This window comes from Desmodus rotundus, unplaced genomic scaffold, assembly GCF_022682495.2.
Source record: "Desmodus rotundus isolate HL8 unplaced genomic scaffold, HLdesRot8A.1 manual_scaffold_525, whole genome shotgun sequence".
In the NCBI taxonomy this organism is placed as follows: Eukaryota; Metazoa; Chordata; class Mammalia; order Chiroptera; family Phyllostomidae; genus Desmodus; species Desmodus rotundus.
The window spans coordinates 610-18,790 of record NW_026527616.1 but is presented as its reverse complement, the minus strand read 5'-3'; the positions used below and the strand labels follow the sequence as shown (position 1 = coordinate 18,790).

General features: G+C 50.1%; 2 protein-coding genes across 2 annotated transcripts; both read left to right on the top strand.

The window, feature by feature from the left end:
• Positions 1–117: 117 nt before the first annotated feature.
• Positions 118–2,622, top strand: LOC112313553 (histone H2B type 2-E). The gene has a single exon (XM_024570128.4). It carries the CDS (start codon positions 139–141, stop codon positions 517–519), a length of 381 nt encoding a protein of 126 aa, XP_024425896.1. The 5' UTR covers positions 118–138; the 3' UTR covers positions 520–2,622.
• Positions 2,623–11,581: 8,959 nt separating this feature from the next.
• Positions 11,582–12,178, top strand: LOC128780132 (histone H4). The gene has a single exon (XM_053917940.2). It carries the CDS (start codon positions 11,728–11,730, stop codon positions 12,037–12,039), a length of 312 nt encoding a protein of 103 aa, XP_053773915.1. The 5' UTR covers positions 11,582–11,727; the 3' UTR covers positions 12,040–12,178.
• The last annotated feature ends 6,003 nt before the right edge of the window (positions 12,179–18,181 follow it).

Genomic DNA, 18,181 nt, shown 5'->3' with positions numbered 1-18,181 from the left:
GAAACGCAAGGTTCCTACATGGACCAATGGAAACGAAATACTGCTGGAGCCCTAATTTGCATACAGTGGTTATAAAAGGATCAGGCCCGCCTATCATCTTACTTCTATCCTTAGCTAACCCGCGTGTAGTGTTCTGCAATGCCGGAGCCTGCAAAATCCGCTCCTGCGCCCAAGAAGGGTTCTAAAAAGGCGGTTACCAAAGCCCAGAAAAAGGATGGCAAAAAGCGGAAGCGCAGTCGCAAAGAGAGCTATTCCATCTATGTGTACAAGGTCCTCAAGCAAGTGCACCCGGACACTGGCATCTCATCTAAGGCCATGGGCATCATGAACTCCTTCGTCAACGACATCTTCGAGCGCATCGCCGGCGAAGCGTCGCGCCTGGCGCATTACAACAAGCGCTCCACCATCACATCCCGGGAGATCCAGACTGCCGTGCGCCTGCTGTTGCCAGGGGAACTGGCGAAGCACGCTGTGTCCGAGGGCACCAAGGCGGTCACCAAGTATACCAGCTCCAAATGAGTTCAGTACCGGGACGAGCCGCTCGTACGAGTCGCTGGCTGCTTGACTCTAAAGGCTCTTTTCAGAGCCACCCCTCCTAATCACCACAAAGAGCTGTGCACTAATTTTCCTACTCGTCTAGTAAGTTATTCTAGTTGAAGGTCACGGGATACGGTACACGTAGTTTTTTTTTTTTTTTTTAAATCCTTGACTATGTTCCTGGCGCATGATTGGCTTTGCGCTTTGAATCCAGGACACGTATTTAACCCTTTCCTGTGCTTTTGTTTTCCTATGAGTCAGTAAGAAGTTAGAACCTGATCCCATCCTCCGTTCTTAAACTAATGTTTTGGTGCCTGTATTGTGTATGTTTCATCGGTATTTTAGGACGAAATGATTTTAATATCCACTTAAGGAAGGGCCCCAGCACACAACTAAGCCCAGGTTCTGCGTCACAAACCTGAAGAATTTTCCGGAGAGCTGGATAGCTGCTTTGGTGCCTCTCGGTAGTTACGCGCTGCGGTGTGGTTTTCTGGGGACACCAGCGATTCTGGGCACTTAGGGTGGGGTCTGCGCTACCGGGTTCCACCCTTTCTCTGGATTACAATGACGTTCAACACCACGGGCCGTTCTGAAATTAACAGCTGCTGGTTTCCACTGCTCACTTTGGGGCTTTGAAGTCCCTATTGTTTTTCATTTGTGTGGATGATTTTTGCATGTAATTTCCTTAGAACGCTCTGGACTCAAGCTACTTCAAGGTACTAGTAATTTAGATCCGGGCTCTTTAAGTCACCTCTTAGATTTCCAAGACATCCACTCAGGAATTTGGGCATCTCTTTCCTTCCTGTCCTGGTCCCTCACGATTTTATCTTCCTCTTAGTAGCCATCAGAAATCGGATCGGTTTATTTTCTTTTTGTAGTTTCTATTTTGTTACAGTTTTATCAATCCCTTAACAGAGACTGCTGCTCTGGGTTTCCGTTATATCGTCACCGTTATTAAGTGCCTGGCACATAGCCGGCACTTAAACACTTATTAGTATTTGTTGAATTTTCTTATTGCACCCCTTAATCACTTCCGTGGATGGATGGGTGTGGTTCATTTCCATTAGATGTATGTGAAAACAGGATAAAAATGGAGATTTTTTGGAGCTCCTTCCCTAAGTCTCCATGGTTACTTCAGGGCAACAGCTGTAGGGAGGAGGCCCTTATTAAGATTTTTTTTTTTTGCCCCAAAGAGGAGGTGGCAATGGTAGGTCTTCTCTGTTACTGTTCTCAATTCAGTGTCTTTTGGATTTCCATTATATTGAGAGCACTGGTCACTGGAAAGACTTTCCCTTTTCTGAACCGCCCTCCCCCCCCACCCCCAACCAGTACTCTGTTCCACACGGAGATGAGGTTTTAACTTACATTTACCAGTCTCATTTGCTTCTCAGGAGACCATGTAAGGCAGACCCTGTGAGACAGGCAAGGTTAATAGCCCTTAGCACTGGTCATGCCCCTGACATTGTCCACCATTTTATCCTCAGATGTGATGGCAACTGCACTTTAGTTTTATTTTGTTGAATCTTTCCATCCAAGCCTTGATTTTGCTGCTAAAGACACTGATGATCTAATCAGTTATTCAACTCTGCTTTTGACTAAGGGGTCCTGGAGTCTATTGCAGCGGTTTCATGAATCCAAATGGACACCAGACATTTTCATAGACTTAATAAATGTTGTATCTCATGTATGTGTGTTTTCAAATGTGTGCAGATGGTGATGTTATGGATAAAGTTACCAGTTAATGTAACATTCTTTTATCTAGAATATATTTAAAAATACATTAAAATTATTTTATCTGCAGTATATTTTCTAACTAAATGAAGTTAGTGTAAAGAACCATTACTGAGTCTGTGGAAAAGCTGGGTGCCTCTGACTTGGAGGATGAATATTTATAAGACATCAGCCAACTTCTAGCTGAGAGGTGCACTGAGGCTTGTCATGAGGACTTTGTTAATGTTAAGCAATTGAAAAATACATGACAACAAATAAGCACTATAAGCAAAATAGAAGAAAAAAGTCCTTATAAAATTTTAAATTAAAATTTTATTTATTTATTTACTTTTAGAGAGAGGGGAAGGGAGAGAGAGAGGGGAAGGGAGGGAGAGAGGGAGAGAAACATTAGTGTGTGGTTGCCTCTCTCACCGCCCCCCCCCCTCCCCCGGGCCCAGCCTGCAACCCAGACATGTGGGAATTGAACCATATGCAACCCTTTGGTTTGCAGGACAGCACTCAATCCACTGAGCTACACCAGCCAGGGCTGAGATTTTAGCTAACACACACAGAGCACTTACTGTGTGCCAGCCAATGTTCTAAAGTCTTTACACATATTGACTCATTTAATCCTCACAAGAGCCTCATGAAGTAGTTACCATTATTATCTACCATTTTATAGATGAGGAGACTGAGGCATAGAGAGGCTTCTCCTCAGAAACTCTACAGAGAGTAAACTCCTAGTTAAGTGTTTAAGAGCCTTGAGAAAGTAAGGTAACTCTGAAAACCTGGGTCTCTCTCTGGGTTGTGTTGGTGGTGGTGGTGGGGGCAGTGAATATCTATGGTTTAAAATTAAAATCAAAAGAAATGTCACCTTTCCTCTTCAGGATACACCCTGAATATGTATCTATAGTGGTGGTGGTGGTGGCCTTGAGGATGGGATTGGGGGCATCTGGTTCTCCACCCCAGAGGCCATAGCTCAACTCAGTTTAGTTTGTCCCGCTGTGGTCGGGCTCATCAGCTGGAATCCCTTCACTAACATTAGAGAACCTTAATTGCTGATTATGGGCTCCCCCTGGGCATGGTGTTTACTAGGAAGAAAGTTACAGAGTGAGGAAGAGGGTAGAAGTGACAGAGCTCCGTATTTTAACTGCGGAGGGGAGGGAATTAGTAATGGTGAGATAAATCCTCCTGAGGAACCTCTCTGAGCACTTCTTTCTCTTGCTCAAACATTTGTAAACATTTGCTGATGTTGGGGTTAATAACAATAATTGTTATAATAGTTGCTTATACTTATTGAGTACCTATTTTTAAGTTATTATTATTAATTATTATTATTTTTTTATTTTGGGGTTCTGTGTCCTTTTTAGAGCACCTATGTACCTGGTCTTCTGCCAAGTGGTTTACAGGCATTGCCTGATTTAATCTTTACAGCCACCACTTAAGACAGTTCCAGTATTATCATCCTTACATTATGTATAAAGGAGATGAGTCTTGGAGAGAAGTTAAATACTTTGTCCAGGATCGTTTGGGGCATAAGTCATGGAACCGCAATTCAACGCACTCTTTGAAAGAGCTTGATATTCAAGGCCTGCAACAATCTGCTTCTTCCTTTTTTAAATTTTTCTGCTCTAGTTAAAATGGTGTATCCATCTTCTCCTAAACCTGTTTGTTCTTTCCCTGGTCTGGACTGAACTGCCTCTTCCTAGCTTGGCCAGAGGTTTCGTCCAAGCCAAGGCTGTATCTTCCAGCTCAAATGACACTTCATAACTCATTCTCTACCATACCCACCTCTACTTCAAAACAGCAACTTCCTACTGACGTATAATTGGCATTCAATAAACATGTTTAAAGTATAATTTGCTAAGCTTTGACAGATATCTGGCTATGAAAACATCACTGCAATCAAAATAATGAACATATCCGTCGCCCCTGCCCCAGAGTTTCCTAGGGTTCTATCATAATTCCTCCCACCTGCCCCCTTCACCAATGTCCTCCTTTGCTCCCACCCCTGTCCTCTGGCAAACACTGGTTTGCTTTATCTAATTATAGATAGTTTGCATTTTTTAGAATTTCGTGTAAATGGAATCATACAGCATGTATCATTCGTGGCTTCTTTCACTCAGCATAATTATTTCGAGAGTCATTCATATTGTTGCATGTATGAGTTCATTTGTTTTTATTGTTGAATAGTATTCCATTGTGTGGCTATGCTACAATTGTTAATCCATTCACTTGTTCAGGAATAGTTGGGGTGTTTCCAGTCCTTCCTCCACTTTTTAATGCTCTCCAACCGTGTCATGGTTGTTCCAGAGATGAACATGATAAACCTCGGCCCTCAGTTGGGAAGGAATCCAGATGGGGGATTAAACACATACAGAAATATTTATTCTAATCTATTCTACTGGGAGAAGGTGGTAGGGTCTCATGTCTGTTTTCCTAGACTCAAAACTTCTTTAATTCAGTGATTTTCAACTGGTGTGCCCCAAGAACTTTTAAAACATGCAGTACCTGATTATTTAGTCAGGAGCACTGACCTCTTTTCTCTTAGATTGTCAAATAAAAAAAGGACAACAGCCAACTGTCTGTTGTGAATGAGTCAAAATTATACCTATTTTCGGGTCAGATCTGCAAAAAATCCATTTTGTGTGTGTTATAAGATGAAAAAGGTTGAAAAATCACTGCTCTAACCCATTCCATCCTGCTGCCAGAGTCATCTAAAGCATAGACCCGACCCATCTGCTCACAAGCCACCAGCGGCCTGCCTCACTGCCTCAGTTCGGCCTTCATAAGAAAAAAAGGAAAAGAAAAATGTAAACTTTATACCCAAAATGCTTATACCATAGGGTTTCAAAATGTTGTCTGGGGAGCTCCGCTCCTTTAGGAAGGGGACTATAGAGCTCTTATTGTGGCTAACGAATCTGGCAAAGGAAGCAAGCCTGAGGGGCAGCTCTGCTTAGGTTTCGGGAACTGACTCTTAATGGGGAGATTGTCCCTGTGACTAGGCAGACTAGGTTTAACCATTCATTAATACGTATCTACTAATTTGGTAAATATTTATTACCTACTAAGTTCTATACGAAAGTCTCTCTAGGACCATGCTTCTTCACTGACTCCTAAGCATTGTAGGTATATCATTGTGTTATTCTTGTATTCAGTAATCACTGAGTATCTGGTAGGTACCGGGCAATCTACTGGGCAGTGAGGATACAAGGGTAAACAGAATGGTGTGACTTCTGCCTTCTTGGACTTTTAGTGGCTAGACTTGAAGATGGATATTACGCCAGTGACTATAATAAAGTGTGACCAAGTGTTATGATGGGAGAGAGTGTGACTTAACATTGGCGCTGATAATAAAGGCGTTCCTGAGGAAGGGACTTTTAGGATGAGATCTAAAGAGGCTGGGAAGAAAGAATGTTCCAGGCAGTGGGTGACATGGGCAAAGGCCTGAAGGAGTGTGAAAGACAGCAAGCTCAGGGAAACAGGAGAAACCGTAAGAAGTCTAGTATGTGTCCTTTTGAGTGAGAATTCAGAGGCCAGGGTTTCGGGGTCCCTCAGCCTATCCTGACCACCTAGGCACTTACAGATGATGCTGACCTACAGAGATGAAGAGGACTAACAGCCCACCCTGAAGGAACTCAGAATCTAGGGGGGAACTGTAAAGATAAATTAATCCTGGAGGAACCGCTAAAACAGAGTGCATGCTTGTTAGAACCGGAGAAAAACGCCATCTGTTGGTCTGGGAAGGAGCAGCAGGGGTGGAGGTGGTAGGGCACACGAGGAAGCTTGACAGGCTGAGCTCTGCAGACTAAACAATGGGCCGGCACACTAGGGGAATTTAACTGGAAAGAGGAGAGGGTTTTGCCAAGTCATGGGAGTAGTTGGGAATTTCAGACATTGGGCAGCCCAGAACAACAAACTTGTGCAGCTGGAGGAATAGCTGACAAACATCTAATTAAAAACCAGGGAAGATTTATAATTTAGGAATTATAAGGAGGTCTACCTTTATAATTTTGTCTTATTTGTTCTGAATAGCTAATTAAATTTTTAAAAAAATTTATTTTTAGAGAAGGGAAGGGAGGGAGGGAGGGAAGGAGAGAAAAATCAGTGTGTGGTTGCCTCTCCAGCACCCCCTAGTGGGGACCTGGCCCACAACTCAGGCATGTGCCCTGACTGGGAATTGAACTGTCGACTCTGGTTTGCAGGCCGACACTCAGTCCACTGGACTATACCAGCCAGGGCTTGAATAGCTAACTATATAATAAAACTTCTCCATTGTTTGTTCTGGATCAGACACTATGCCTGCCATTTTGTGAGAATTGTTTCTTTATATATCTCCAAACACTATCACCAGGCAGAGCCCGTTGTCTGCATTTTACAGGTGAGATTAAGCATCTTGCCAAAGTTGTGGAGGTAGTAAGAGGCAGAGCCAGGATTTGAACTCAAGTCTGTGGCATTGCACTTAGTCTCTGCTTCTCCGTACTATGACGCATGGGCATAAGTTTTATTCTGAAGGCTGTGGGGTGGAGGGCATAGAAATTGTAAATCCTGTAGAGGAGTGACAAGCTTAGCTCTGGCTTGTGGGGAGGTTTTCTCCACTTGATGGGAGTGGAGTCAGGAGGGGAGTGGGTAAGCAGGTAGAGAAGATTCCAGTGAAGCAATAAGGCCCTCAACCCTGTGCGTTATGAACTTCCTGTCACTTCCCCTGTTAGCTTCCAGTATGGGCTCTTTGCTTGGTGTTTTCTGCTTAAGAATATGAACTTTGGAGTCCCAGCACTTTGGTCAGAATCTCTGGCCCTTGGGCTCATTAGCTATGGGAGCTTTGGCAAATTACTCCAAGCTTCCTAGTCTGTAAAATGAGAGTGATAAATGCCTGCCTGCCTTACAGGGTTGTCATGGTGATTCAAAGATAGATGAAATACAAAGTCTAGTTAGAAGTGACTGAGTTTAATGAACATAAGTATTATAGGGTGAAATGCTCACTCTCTCTGACCCCATTTTAACTCTAGCCTGCCTTTCCACCATGGCCTTCAGGCAAACAGCTCCTGCTACATAGAAGAATTCTGCTTGAGACTTGAGCTTCTTGGCAAAGATTTGCAGGAGCCTCAAGATGGGACTCAGATCAGCAGCAATCACTGGACCAGGAACAAAGAGATTTTTTTGAAATTTCGCATTCTTCTTTAGATCCCCGTTGGTGCCTAGATGTCACATACCTCTTGCTCCACCTTTCTCCCTTTGCTTGACATAAAAGAAGCCTGAATTCTGGGCCGTCCTAAGATGAATTTGTGGAAGCTTTAAGGCCCCCATCTTCTTGAGCTGCTGCCTTCTTGGTCAATAAACCTTTCCTTACTCCAAACCCTGACGTTTTGAATATTGGCTTTTAGAAACGGAGGTCCATGAACCTTGAATTGTTAACAAGTTGTTATCAATATTTCTGAATGTGCACGCACTCTCCTTTGGGCATGCCCACTTAAATCTCCTTTTTGAGCGAATTTTCTTTCTCCTAAACGCTGAGAATCCCAATGAGACTTTCAACCAGGGGAGAAATGGGCAGAGGCATCTTGTACTGGGCTAACCCCCTGAACCTGTCTCCAAGGCCCCCTTTTCTCTGACTTTCCAGTGAGCTGATGGCAGCCCCTCCTTGGATCAAAGCTTTCTTGCAATGTTTCTACAGGGCCAGAGCAGCCCCACCTAGGCTCTCTCCTGTTGCTTCTCCTATCCCAGGCCCTTCCTTGTTTTACTCTCCCTAGCTTTAATAAATGTACTTTCAAAATTAAAGAAAAGAACAACATTTCTGAATGTCAGTGCATAATATGGTCCTGTTGATACAAACCTTGCCTCTTTTGGACATATTGTCTTTCCTGGTGGTACTTAGCTCTCTCCAGCTATCCTGTTTCTTGATGTTCTCTTGATCTATTGGCCCAATGAGTGCTTGCCCAGGGTTCTTGCCTCAGCCTTCTTTTCTTCTCCCTGACCTCTGGGTAGATTTCAGCAAATTCCCTGACTTCTTAAGTATGTGCTGAGGGCTTCTCCTGAGTATCTCCCGCTGAGCTCCTTTGCTGAATATATTAATACCCCTAGCTCCTGGTGAATGCGGCCTTCTACATGGATAACAGGAATCTCAACTTCAATGTCAGAAGGGCATTTGTGCATGTAATTGGTTCCAAAAGCAATTCCCCCCTGAATTCTCCACCTTAGTGCAATTTTTTGCAATCTCCTGGAACTCCTCAGGTCAAGGAAAAGCTCCCTCTCCTCTTGCATTCTCCAAGTGCCTACATCACCAAATCTTGTCAAATTTACCTTCTACCATGACCTCAAATCAATTACTTCATCTACTTTTACACCTAGCCACTGCCTCAGCTGAGGCCACCATCAACTCTTATTAAAGAACCCAAAGTCCAATTAACAATACCAATCCCATGGCTGACTTTTCCTAGAACCAGGCTGGACATGATTGGACTTTTTAAATGAATGGATGTTGCTCTTCGCTTGATTTTCTTTTCTTTAAGACTTTCCTGAAAGCGGGAAATTACTTACGTACCTGAAACAATTACATTTTGATACTGACATAAAAACAAGATTACGTACTACTTAGCCCTACTTTCGAAGGCATTCCAAAAGTTTCCTATTAGGCCTAGGAAGTTGGGCCTTCACAAGATAGTGGCAAACATGTCAGCTTTGTCCTGTTACCAAAAAGGTGTCAAGCTGTCACCTTTTTAGCGGTAATATGCCTGTGGCAATTTGAGAATCCCTGAAGGAACTGGAGAATTCCTTATAATCTTCCCAGAATATACTCTCAAGTGAGAACCAGATGTTGTAGTCTACCTAGGCCGTACAGAAGGGTTAAAAAGTTGGAGAGCGAGCGCCTAGGCAATTACTTCACTACTGACTCTTCTTGCTTGGTTTCGGGAACTGTGACAAATGGTTACCTGGGGTGTTTTTCTTCAGGGCCAGAAGGTAAAGATTAGGGAACTGCCAGAAACCACCTGAGACCTGTGGAAGCTGCCTGATTACCTGGTTGAATCTGCCTGAAGTTCCCCTCCAGTGACCTCAGCGGGAACTTTTCTCCTTGTACCCGGCCGATGACAATCTCCAGTCAAGGCGGAGCTCCTCCTCTATTTTCCGTCCTTGCGATGTATGTCGGGCCGTGCCCGTGTCTGCTTGCTGGGGGATCGCCCCGAAAACTGCCCCGGGCTTGCCGTGATGCCAGCCGACCACCGGCTTAAGCGCTGCAGTCCTTCCTGCTGGGGGAGGTGCACTGCTTTGGGGATGCTCGCCGGTGCGATCCTCGCTCGTGCTCTTGGCTTGGGCTCCAGGTCCTGCTAACAAAATCAACTTGGCATGGTGTTTCGGCTGACACCGGTTTGATTGGGAAACAGATTCTGTTGCAACTCCCCAAGAAATGGCTGCTGACAGGTTAAGGCAGCAGTGTCCTGCCCAGGCCTGACCCTCTGAGGGGTCAGAGATGTTGGATCCGATAGGCCACAGTTCCTCAGAAAGTGAGTATGCAAACACCCCTTTGCATCGCCTGTTATTTCCTGGGCTCTGCGTGTGGCCCAGTGAAGCCGAGTAGAGTAGAGGACCTTTCCGCGGTCCCATGGTCAAGGCCCTGGAAGAGAGATCAATGATGCAGGTAAGGCCCTACCCTTAAGGGTCTCACCTTTGACAGCAAACAAGGAAAGACCAACCAGGGAGGGCCTCCACTGTCCCACAGTAGCGAGGGACCGGGCCCTAGGCTCCCCGATGCTTCTGCTTCTCTGCCTTCTTTCACCACTCCCCTTCCGCACCCTGTGACCTTCGACTGTTGTGGCAGGAAGAACAGATGAGAAGGGCAAAGGCAGGACATAGCCACTTCCACTAAGCGGGGGGACCCCTGAACTGGCTTAGCGGTGTCAGCATTTGCACAGGCCGATGTCAAATCTCAGGGCCCCAGGGAGGTCTTGGATATCTTTGGCATTTTTAGTTTTCTCTTTTAAATCCAATTTGGTATCAGGGAGTATGGCCCTGAGGAGGAAGGGCCCTGACCTGAAACTGCACAAGCTCAGCCACTGATGGCTCTCATGCTCTGAGAATGTCACGCACTCTTGAGAATTTCAGGCAGCACCTTTGTAAACAAATGTCAATGGGTGAGATGCTGGTGTGAAGGTGCCGGCCCTGCCCAGCCCTGAGCTGCTTCTGCTTGTAACTCACAAAGTACAGATCCTGAGGATCCCATGGTGCATTATGGTCCAGGTAGGGAATGAGGCTCTGGGCAGAGATCAAGAGGGCCTGTGTTTGCACGGGGTGCCGTCACAGTAACAAAGCACAGCAGCCTGGGTGACTTCAACAAAAGAAACTCATTTTATCACAGTTCTAGTAGAGGATAGATGTCAGAGATCACCATGTCGGCAGGTTTAGTTTCTCTCAATGAGAGGGCAGAGTGGAGACAAGACCAGTCCCCAAATGTCCCCGTGAAGGTGAGGAGTGACGGAGCTGAGGAGTCCCCAGAAGGCTTCGGGAAATCCGATCACCATCTCCCCCCACCCCGAGGAGCCCCAGGTGATCTTGGAAGTTGAAGGAGAGCCAATTTAATTGCTTCTTGGGTATCGGAAGCACTTCCTTTGTATCGACCACCAAGAAAAGCACCCAGTCTAGCAGGGGTTTACAGTACAAAATGAGCATCAGGAAAAGGCGAGACCAAATGGTTCCTGGAGCCTTTCGCCTATGAAATAGGCTTGCGGGTGGCTGCCTTCCCGCTGTCCTCACACAGTAGTCCTTCTGTGTTGTCTCTGTCCCGATCCCCGCTTCTTACGAAGACACCGCTCTTGTGCTCTTGTCGAGTTAGGGCCCATCCCGATGACCCCACTGTAACTTAACCGCCTACTTTAAAAGTCCCATTTCCAAACGCGGTCACATTCTCGTCTTCCACATGTGAATGTCCATACCAAGAAAGTGGAGACCTCCCCTTACCGCTCCCCCTCGCCCCCACCCCGACCAGGTGCCGGCTGCTCTGGAGATGGGCTCCTCCGACTGTCATTCGGTCTGAGGACGGAAACTGCTTTTTTCGCCCTTCTGGGTTGCCCAGGTTCGGAGCTTGGGATCCTCTCGTTGGACTCAAACCCAGAGCTGGTTCTGTCGTCTCCTGCCCATCCCCGGCCTCCATTCGCGCTTCCGGTCTTTTTCCCCCAGGAGGGGCAATATTAATGCGTCGGGGGAGCGGCCAGTGGGCGAGAACGGGAGGAAAACAGCTGCGGGGCCCGGAAGCCGCGCCTGGGATCTGACTGTGGGTGGACAGGGTCCGCTAGAGGGCGGCGTGGGGAGTGGGGGAAGGGACAGGACAGGCGAGCAAAGACAGGAGAAACTGCGGAGGGGCGGGGACCATTTCGACCGCTTCCCGCCCGCGCGCCTTGCGGTTTTCAATCCGGTCCGATGGTCTCGTATATCAGGGGGCCGAGCTGGCCTCAGTGACACCGAGGCTTGCGTGGCCGGGTGTAGGTAGTCATGTCCGGGAGAGGCAAGGGAGGTAAAGGCTTGGGCAAAGGCGGCGCCAAGCGTCACCGCAAGGTCCTGAGGGACAATATCCAGGGCATCACCAAGCCCGCCATCCGTCGCCTTGCTCGGCGTGGGGGAGTGAAGCGCATCTCGGGCCTCATTTACGAGGAGACCCGGGGCGTGCTGAAGGTGTTCCTGGAGAACGTCATCCGGGACGCGGTGACCTACACGGAGCACGCCAAGCGCAAGACGGTCACTGCCATGGACGTGGTGTACGCCCTGAAGCGACAGGGACGCACCCTGTACGGCTTTGGAGGTTAGGCCGCTGCTGCAGGCTTTAGCGTGCGGCAATCCCAAAGGCCCTTTTTAGGGCCACCCAGGTAGTCTTTGGAGGAGCTGGGTGCTGTGTGCGTGTGTGTCTCCTCTAGCATCTCGGCCGTTCACCCAACTGCCCCTGCGCCTTGCCAGTGTCCCATGTCAGGAGGCAGTGCTTGGGAGGCCACCCGGTGTTGTATCCCGAACAATGGGACTGAGGCTTTCTGCACCCGGTTGCAACTGTGCGGCCACGTCCGGATCTGGGTGTTCGTGGACTAGGGAACGGCGCTCCACGGCAGTCCGGGTGCGGTCTCAGCCGTTCAGGGCAGTGCTGCTTTTACCAGTCAGACTCGGTATCTCTCGAGTCTATATCCGCATAGCAAGTTCTCTCCCTCAGGGACGGGGGTGGGAGCCTGGGATTGAGGCGGGAATTCACTTTCTCTCCACGTGAGCCACCGCAGCCACCCTCCTGCCTCGGGGGCGCGCTTTCCCGGTTGGGGTGCTGAGGTACTGGCCGCACGCGAGGCTCTCCCTTCGCCCGTAGTTCTGCATCGGGGGCTCCCGTTGCTGACGTGAGGGTGCCGGCCGAGCACTTCCCGCAGCTGCTATCTGAAGGGGACGTTGTGCTCCATCTTTAGACACCAGGTCGTATCGGTCTGTCTGGGGGCGCGTTACCCACGTTGGAGGTCGTATGACGGGGCTGTGGGGAGTTTAAAGCGGCAAAAGGAGGCAAGGTCAGGCCACCTTCCCTGTTGGACTCAGGGCAGCCCCAGATTGGCGCTCCCGAGGTGCCAGTTCTGCCACGTGATCGTTTTGAGCTTCGCGAGTTACTGTTTGGGCTTGCCTTCCCACTTCTGCAGTGAAGGGAGTATGGCCATGTGGCTTCGGGGCCCTGTTCACATTGGAAGCTGTCTTGTGCCATCCACTGTTCACGCGAAAAGGCGCGAGAGCACCTGCAAAAGTCAAATCCGATCAACAGCCGTTCAGAAACCAGGGAAGAGAAATTCAGGCGATTAGATCCCAGGTGAACTCATTAGTGCAATTTTAAAACAAGTGGGCGAGACCCGGCCAGTGCGTGAAAAGTATTCTTGGTTTCCAACTCTGTTCTCGTAATTCTCTCTATTGCTGTGGTCTTCGGTCGCCAGCTGTGACCCACGAACAGGGGTCAAGCTCAGTGTAGAAAATGGGAGGCGGTATCTTTAACTAATGAAGCAGAATAGGGTCAAAACTATCCCAAGTGGAAAACTAATCCTTTTGTACACCTTCGTTTCCATTTTTAGATGTGTATGAACGTGCAGTAGGTAGTAATACGGAATCACATCTTACCGTAGTTTGGGGTCAGAAATCAGAGCTACTGCACAGTGTGTATAGTGATAACTGTATCTCTGCATGTAAGGATCGTGTACTGTTTTCTTCTGAAACCATGAAATGAGAAGCGAACCGCAGGGCTCAGGCTCAAAGTTGTACGCCGTCCCGGTGCCATCTTCGGACTGTGTGAGCCACACATTCCCAGGTGTCTCTTCCTCACCGGGTTCAGTGTCTTCAACCATTCAACCGGAATGAAGCAAAGGCCCTCCCTCCCTCCCCGCCTCCCGGGGTTATTGTGAAATTGAATGAGAGGAGGTGAGTGAAAGATGAGCCATAAGCCACCTAGGAACCTGGGTTATTCTTACTGCCCGTGCCACGCAGTCTGGATGCTGGTGGCGTGTTTAAAATTCTTCACCAACTTGTGTGTGCGTGTGTGTTTTAATGAGGTGATCGCGTAACGTAACGGTGGGAAATGGCGACCCACCCCACCATTCTTTGGACACCGTTTCTGTAAGTGCTGGCTCCGACGAACGTGTGGCTTGTAGATGAACATCATGTTTAAGAATCCTAGGAACTGACGTCGGAAGACACAGACTCCGACCTTGGAGCGCCCCAGCTCCGGGAGATGTGCCGACCTCCATCCATCCGTGGAGCCAGGACGTCGCGCCCGGAACCGTCACTTGCCATATGGGAACGGACTGTGCTCACCTGCACGTAGGGGACTTTTCGACCCCCTCCCTTGATCTCTTTGTTCTGTTCCCCTCTCCCTCCTTGTAAAAGCCTCTGCCTCCACTGAGAGGTGGTGATGGGCTTTGAGACGGGAGCGCCCCACCTTCCAGGTGGCCAGCACCTGAAAATAAACCACTTTCCTTTACATGAGCACCCGCCTGTGGAGTCTTGGCTTTCCTAGAGGCAGGCAGCCGGACCTGCTTTCGGTTACGACTGTGATTGGGCCTTACGTCAATTGGTATGTCGCTGTTATTTACATCCTGGATGCTGATGCTATTAATAGATTTGCGACCACGCGTAAGGCTCTGTTCTAAGTCCTCTGTGCGTGGACTGTCCTATCTCTTTTCATCCTCACAGCGACCTGGAAGTGAGCACCGTTAGGATGCTGCTCTACACGTGAGGACGTGGAGATCCCAGTCTTTTTGTCTCCGCAGCCTTTTCCAGGTTATGGGTCAGGAGCCCTGGCCCTACGCATGAGGGGCCTCGGGCCTTAGCCGCTCCCTCCTCCCCTTCGTAGAAGTGAGGGGAGGACCCTGGAGTTCTGTTTCCCATCCCCCTTTCTCTTCTCTGTCACCCTCCTTCCTCCTGCCTGCCTTTCTTTCTGTACTTCGCTCTCAGCCCCTGACCGCACCCCAACCCTCTACCCCATCCTCGGAAACTTCTGTCAGCGAGGCCGAATCTGACGTCTTCGGTGGTGTGAAAGCAGACATTCCTCCCCAGATCATCTGCATCCGGGACCAGATTGGCGTCGCGGGCGGGGGGTGCGGGTCCTTGAACTCTTTTTCTCAGTCTCTCGCACCAGGAGCAGGCTACGTCTGGGGCCGTGGCCATTCGTGGGCTTTCCAGACGCCCCGTATTTCCGTATTCCACGACCCTGCCAAGGACCTTGGAAGTTCCCCGCAGAGGTCCGGTCCAGGCCTGCTCTTGGTCTGTTAACTTCAAGGACCCCAAGAGCCGGGGGGGGGGGGGGGGGCATCGCAGGAGGCCCAGCTCCCTCACTGAAGGCGAAGAGCCGAAGGGCAGGTGAACTAGGCCCCTCATCCAGCATTTCCTGACCAGCTATGGTGTGCAGGGCACTGCTTGGGTGCCAGTGCCACAGAGGTGAACGAGAGCAGATCCTGACCCTGGGGGACGCTTCCGGCCTGATGATTGAAGGGAAGGGAGTAGGGAGGGGTGTTAGGATAGGACAGGGTGGGGGTGGAGGGTGGGGAGGTGGGTGGCAAGGAGGAGGACCCAAAAAGATGAGGGAGAAGAGGATGAAGGGAAGGGGTCGAATCTTGAAGAGCAGGGGCTCTGAGGGCTGCAAAAAGGGGGCGGGGCACTCGGCACAGAAGAAACAGGAAGGGGTGAGGCCGCGGCGTACCTGGGGCCTGCAGATGTGCTGTGGGGGGTCAAGAACGTCCCTGGGGAGGTCCTGAGAGACACCGGGAACCAGACGTATATTGAAGTCGTCTTTGTTGGGATATTGTAGACTTAATCACTATCCGCAGAATAGCTAAAACTGATGGAACGCTTCTCCTGGAGCGGACACCGTGCTAGGTACTTTGTAAGAAGCGTCACCTTTAATATTCCCGACAACACCATTGGCAAGGTGCTACTGTCTCTCGCCGTTTCTACAAGTGGGGAAGAGCGAGGCCTAGGGAGGTTTCCGTGCTGAAGTCGCATACCTGTTCTGTTGCGTGGTCCAGCGGAGGATTCAAATTTGAGCTTGTCTAACTGCGGACTCTCTGCCAGTCATTAACCGCCAGTGCTCTGAACTGCCGCGCAACAGAAGGCGGGCTTCATTCTGAAGGGAACTGGGAAGCAGGTGGGAAGTTTCTAAGCATTCAGAGAAAAGACAACTCTCACACAGAGCGCGTGGAAGCTTAGCGGCAGCGCAGAGTGTCCATGGGTTAAGGGAGGGACCATGGACGGAGGGAGGGAGGGTGACAGAATTGAAAGTCAGAGAGCAGATCTGATGACATTTGGTGGCTCATGAGGTTTGGACAAAGGACGAGAGGAAGGAACTTCTGCCCCGAACAGGTTAACCGGGGGCTCGGGATGGGGAACCGAAGGTGTCTTTCATTAAGATTGGAGGTACGAAAAGGGAAAAATAGCTTGGGGAAGCAAGACGCTGCAGTTTTGGAGATAAGCGGAGTTGGAGGCACCTATCGTCCATCCAGAAGGACCCGGCCACAAGGCAGTGAGAAAAATGTTGGTGCAGAGCTCAGGACAGGGGTCTCAGCAGGAGATACCACTTGGGGAGCACTCGTCAGAGGCAGAGATACGGAAAGCGGGGAATCCGTGACCTCGCCGCTGGAGTTGCAGGGGGGGGAAAGACAGAGGCCCGCGTGGGTTGAACCCACGATATTGATGGGGCTGGCGGAGGAAGAGGAGGAGGACCCGAGAAGGCTGAGATGGGGACCCGGAAAGAAGGGTAAGGAGGAGGACCGGGAGAGAGTGTGAACCCGAAGGCCAAGTCCTCTGCCGAGGAAGCAAAGGTGTCAGTCAGCAGGGCCACAGTACCCCGTTGTTTCCCTCTACGCAGGCACACGCACCGGTTCCTGCTGCCCCAAGGCAGAATTCAGTGTGAACGCGGCCTGTTTTTCACGTCGTAAAAGCAGGGTAGACTTTTCCTGCAACCAAGCTAGCCACATAAGAAGCTAATTATCAGGAGGAAGAGCATTTATTTACCTGGTCTTTCATTTTCCTTTAACTCTCATCTGAGAGTAGAGAAGTGATTAAGTACAGAAATCATTAAATGTTAAAACGTGCATCTTCAATGTCTTTCTTGTATTGAGGAACTCAAGTCTGTGTCTCCCAAACGAGTAGAAAGATTTGGGAGACTTCTGTGAGGGTAGGTAGGCGTTTACAGTGACAGGAACACGACATTTTATCCTGTTCTTGACTGGGTGTCCACAACGCTACTGAGTTTGAGGTTGAGACAGGGAGACTTCCCTGGAAGTAAGCGGGGAGGGGCGGGGCACGGGGCGGAGGCTGTTAAATGAAAGCAGTGCCATCCGGGCGAGGTAGGCAGAGGACCGACACCTGACACCGGTATCTCAGGTTCCAGGGTCTGCTCAGCGGATCCCGGACCTGACACACCGGGCCGGCCGGTGTCAGTACGTCCCTTCGAGGTGGGTGCCCCGAGGATGGATGAGATGATAGGTGCGCAAAGCTGGTGCCCTCGCACGCCCCCAAGGCCCGGGCCAACAGATCCAGCCTGCACAGGGGCCTACGCTGGTGATCAGGCACCGGGGAAGAGACCTAGAGACACGCCCTGGGAAGTTGCCATGATCCGGGAAAGAGGAACACGTGACAACCTGTACCAGGTCGGCCACAGTCCCTACTTCTCCCCCCTTGTGACACGTCTCGAGAGGCAACGGGAGCTTTAAAAAAAAAACGTGGAGAAACCGCGTCTGGGTAGAGCACCCAGAGAGAGAGGCCGAAGGTTTCAGAGACTCCTTCACGGGGTCCAGTTTGTCTCGCTCTGCGGACCCGAGCCGAAAACGGTCCGTGGAAGGCCCAGCTCACGAGTGGCCCACAGGTGTGCGTACACACACACACACACACACACACACACACACACACACACACCCCTTCTCCCCACCCCGGGGTTTTGATTAGAATAAGAGGGTGGGTGGGAGGTGCTACCCAGTAGTCGAGGGAGGCCCGTAGTTTGCCGGCCAGCCGTGGTGATACAGGAACACGGAACCTTGAAGCAGCAGAAACCCGCCCCACGGAGGGGATGACTTTCCTTCCTCCCCAGCCCGATAGGCGCGCCGGGTGGGGCCATTTCCGGCAGGGGTGAGGAGCGCGCACCCGGCGGCCGGCGGGGTCTCCCGGGCGCGCGCCGGGCCCCCGAGTCGCCACCGTCCCCAGTGACTCAAGAGGCAACACATTCCCGACCCCGGAGCCCCTTCGTGGAAAGACAGCCTAGAAGAGCCCGACCACGTGTGCGCGAGGCTTTTAGCCTGTGTGTTGGGGGGCCCCGATACTCTTGCTCGCCTCTAGGCAAACTCCCGTCCCGGGGCACCGAGAGACCCCGGTGGCACACAGCCTCTTTCCAGTGACCTCGTGGGTGGCTCTGAAAAGAGCCTTTGGATACGATGGAACCTCGGACCGAGAGCGC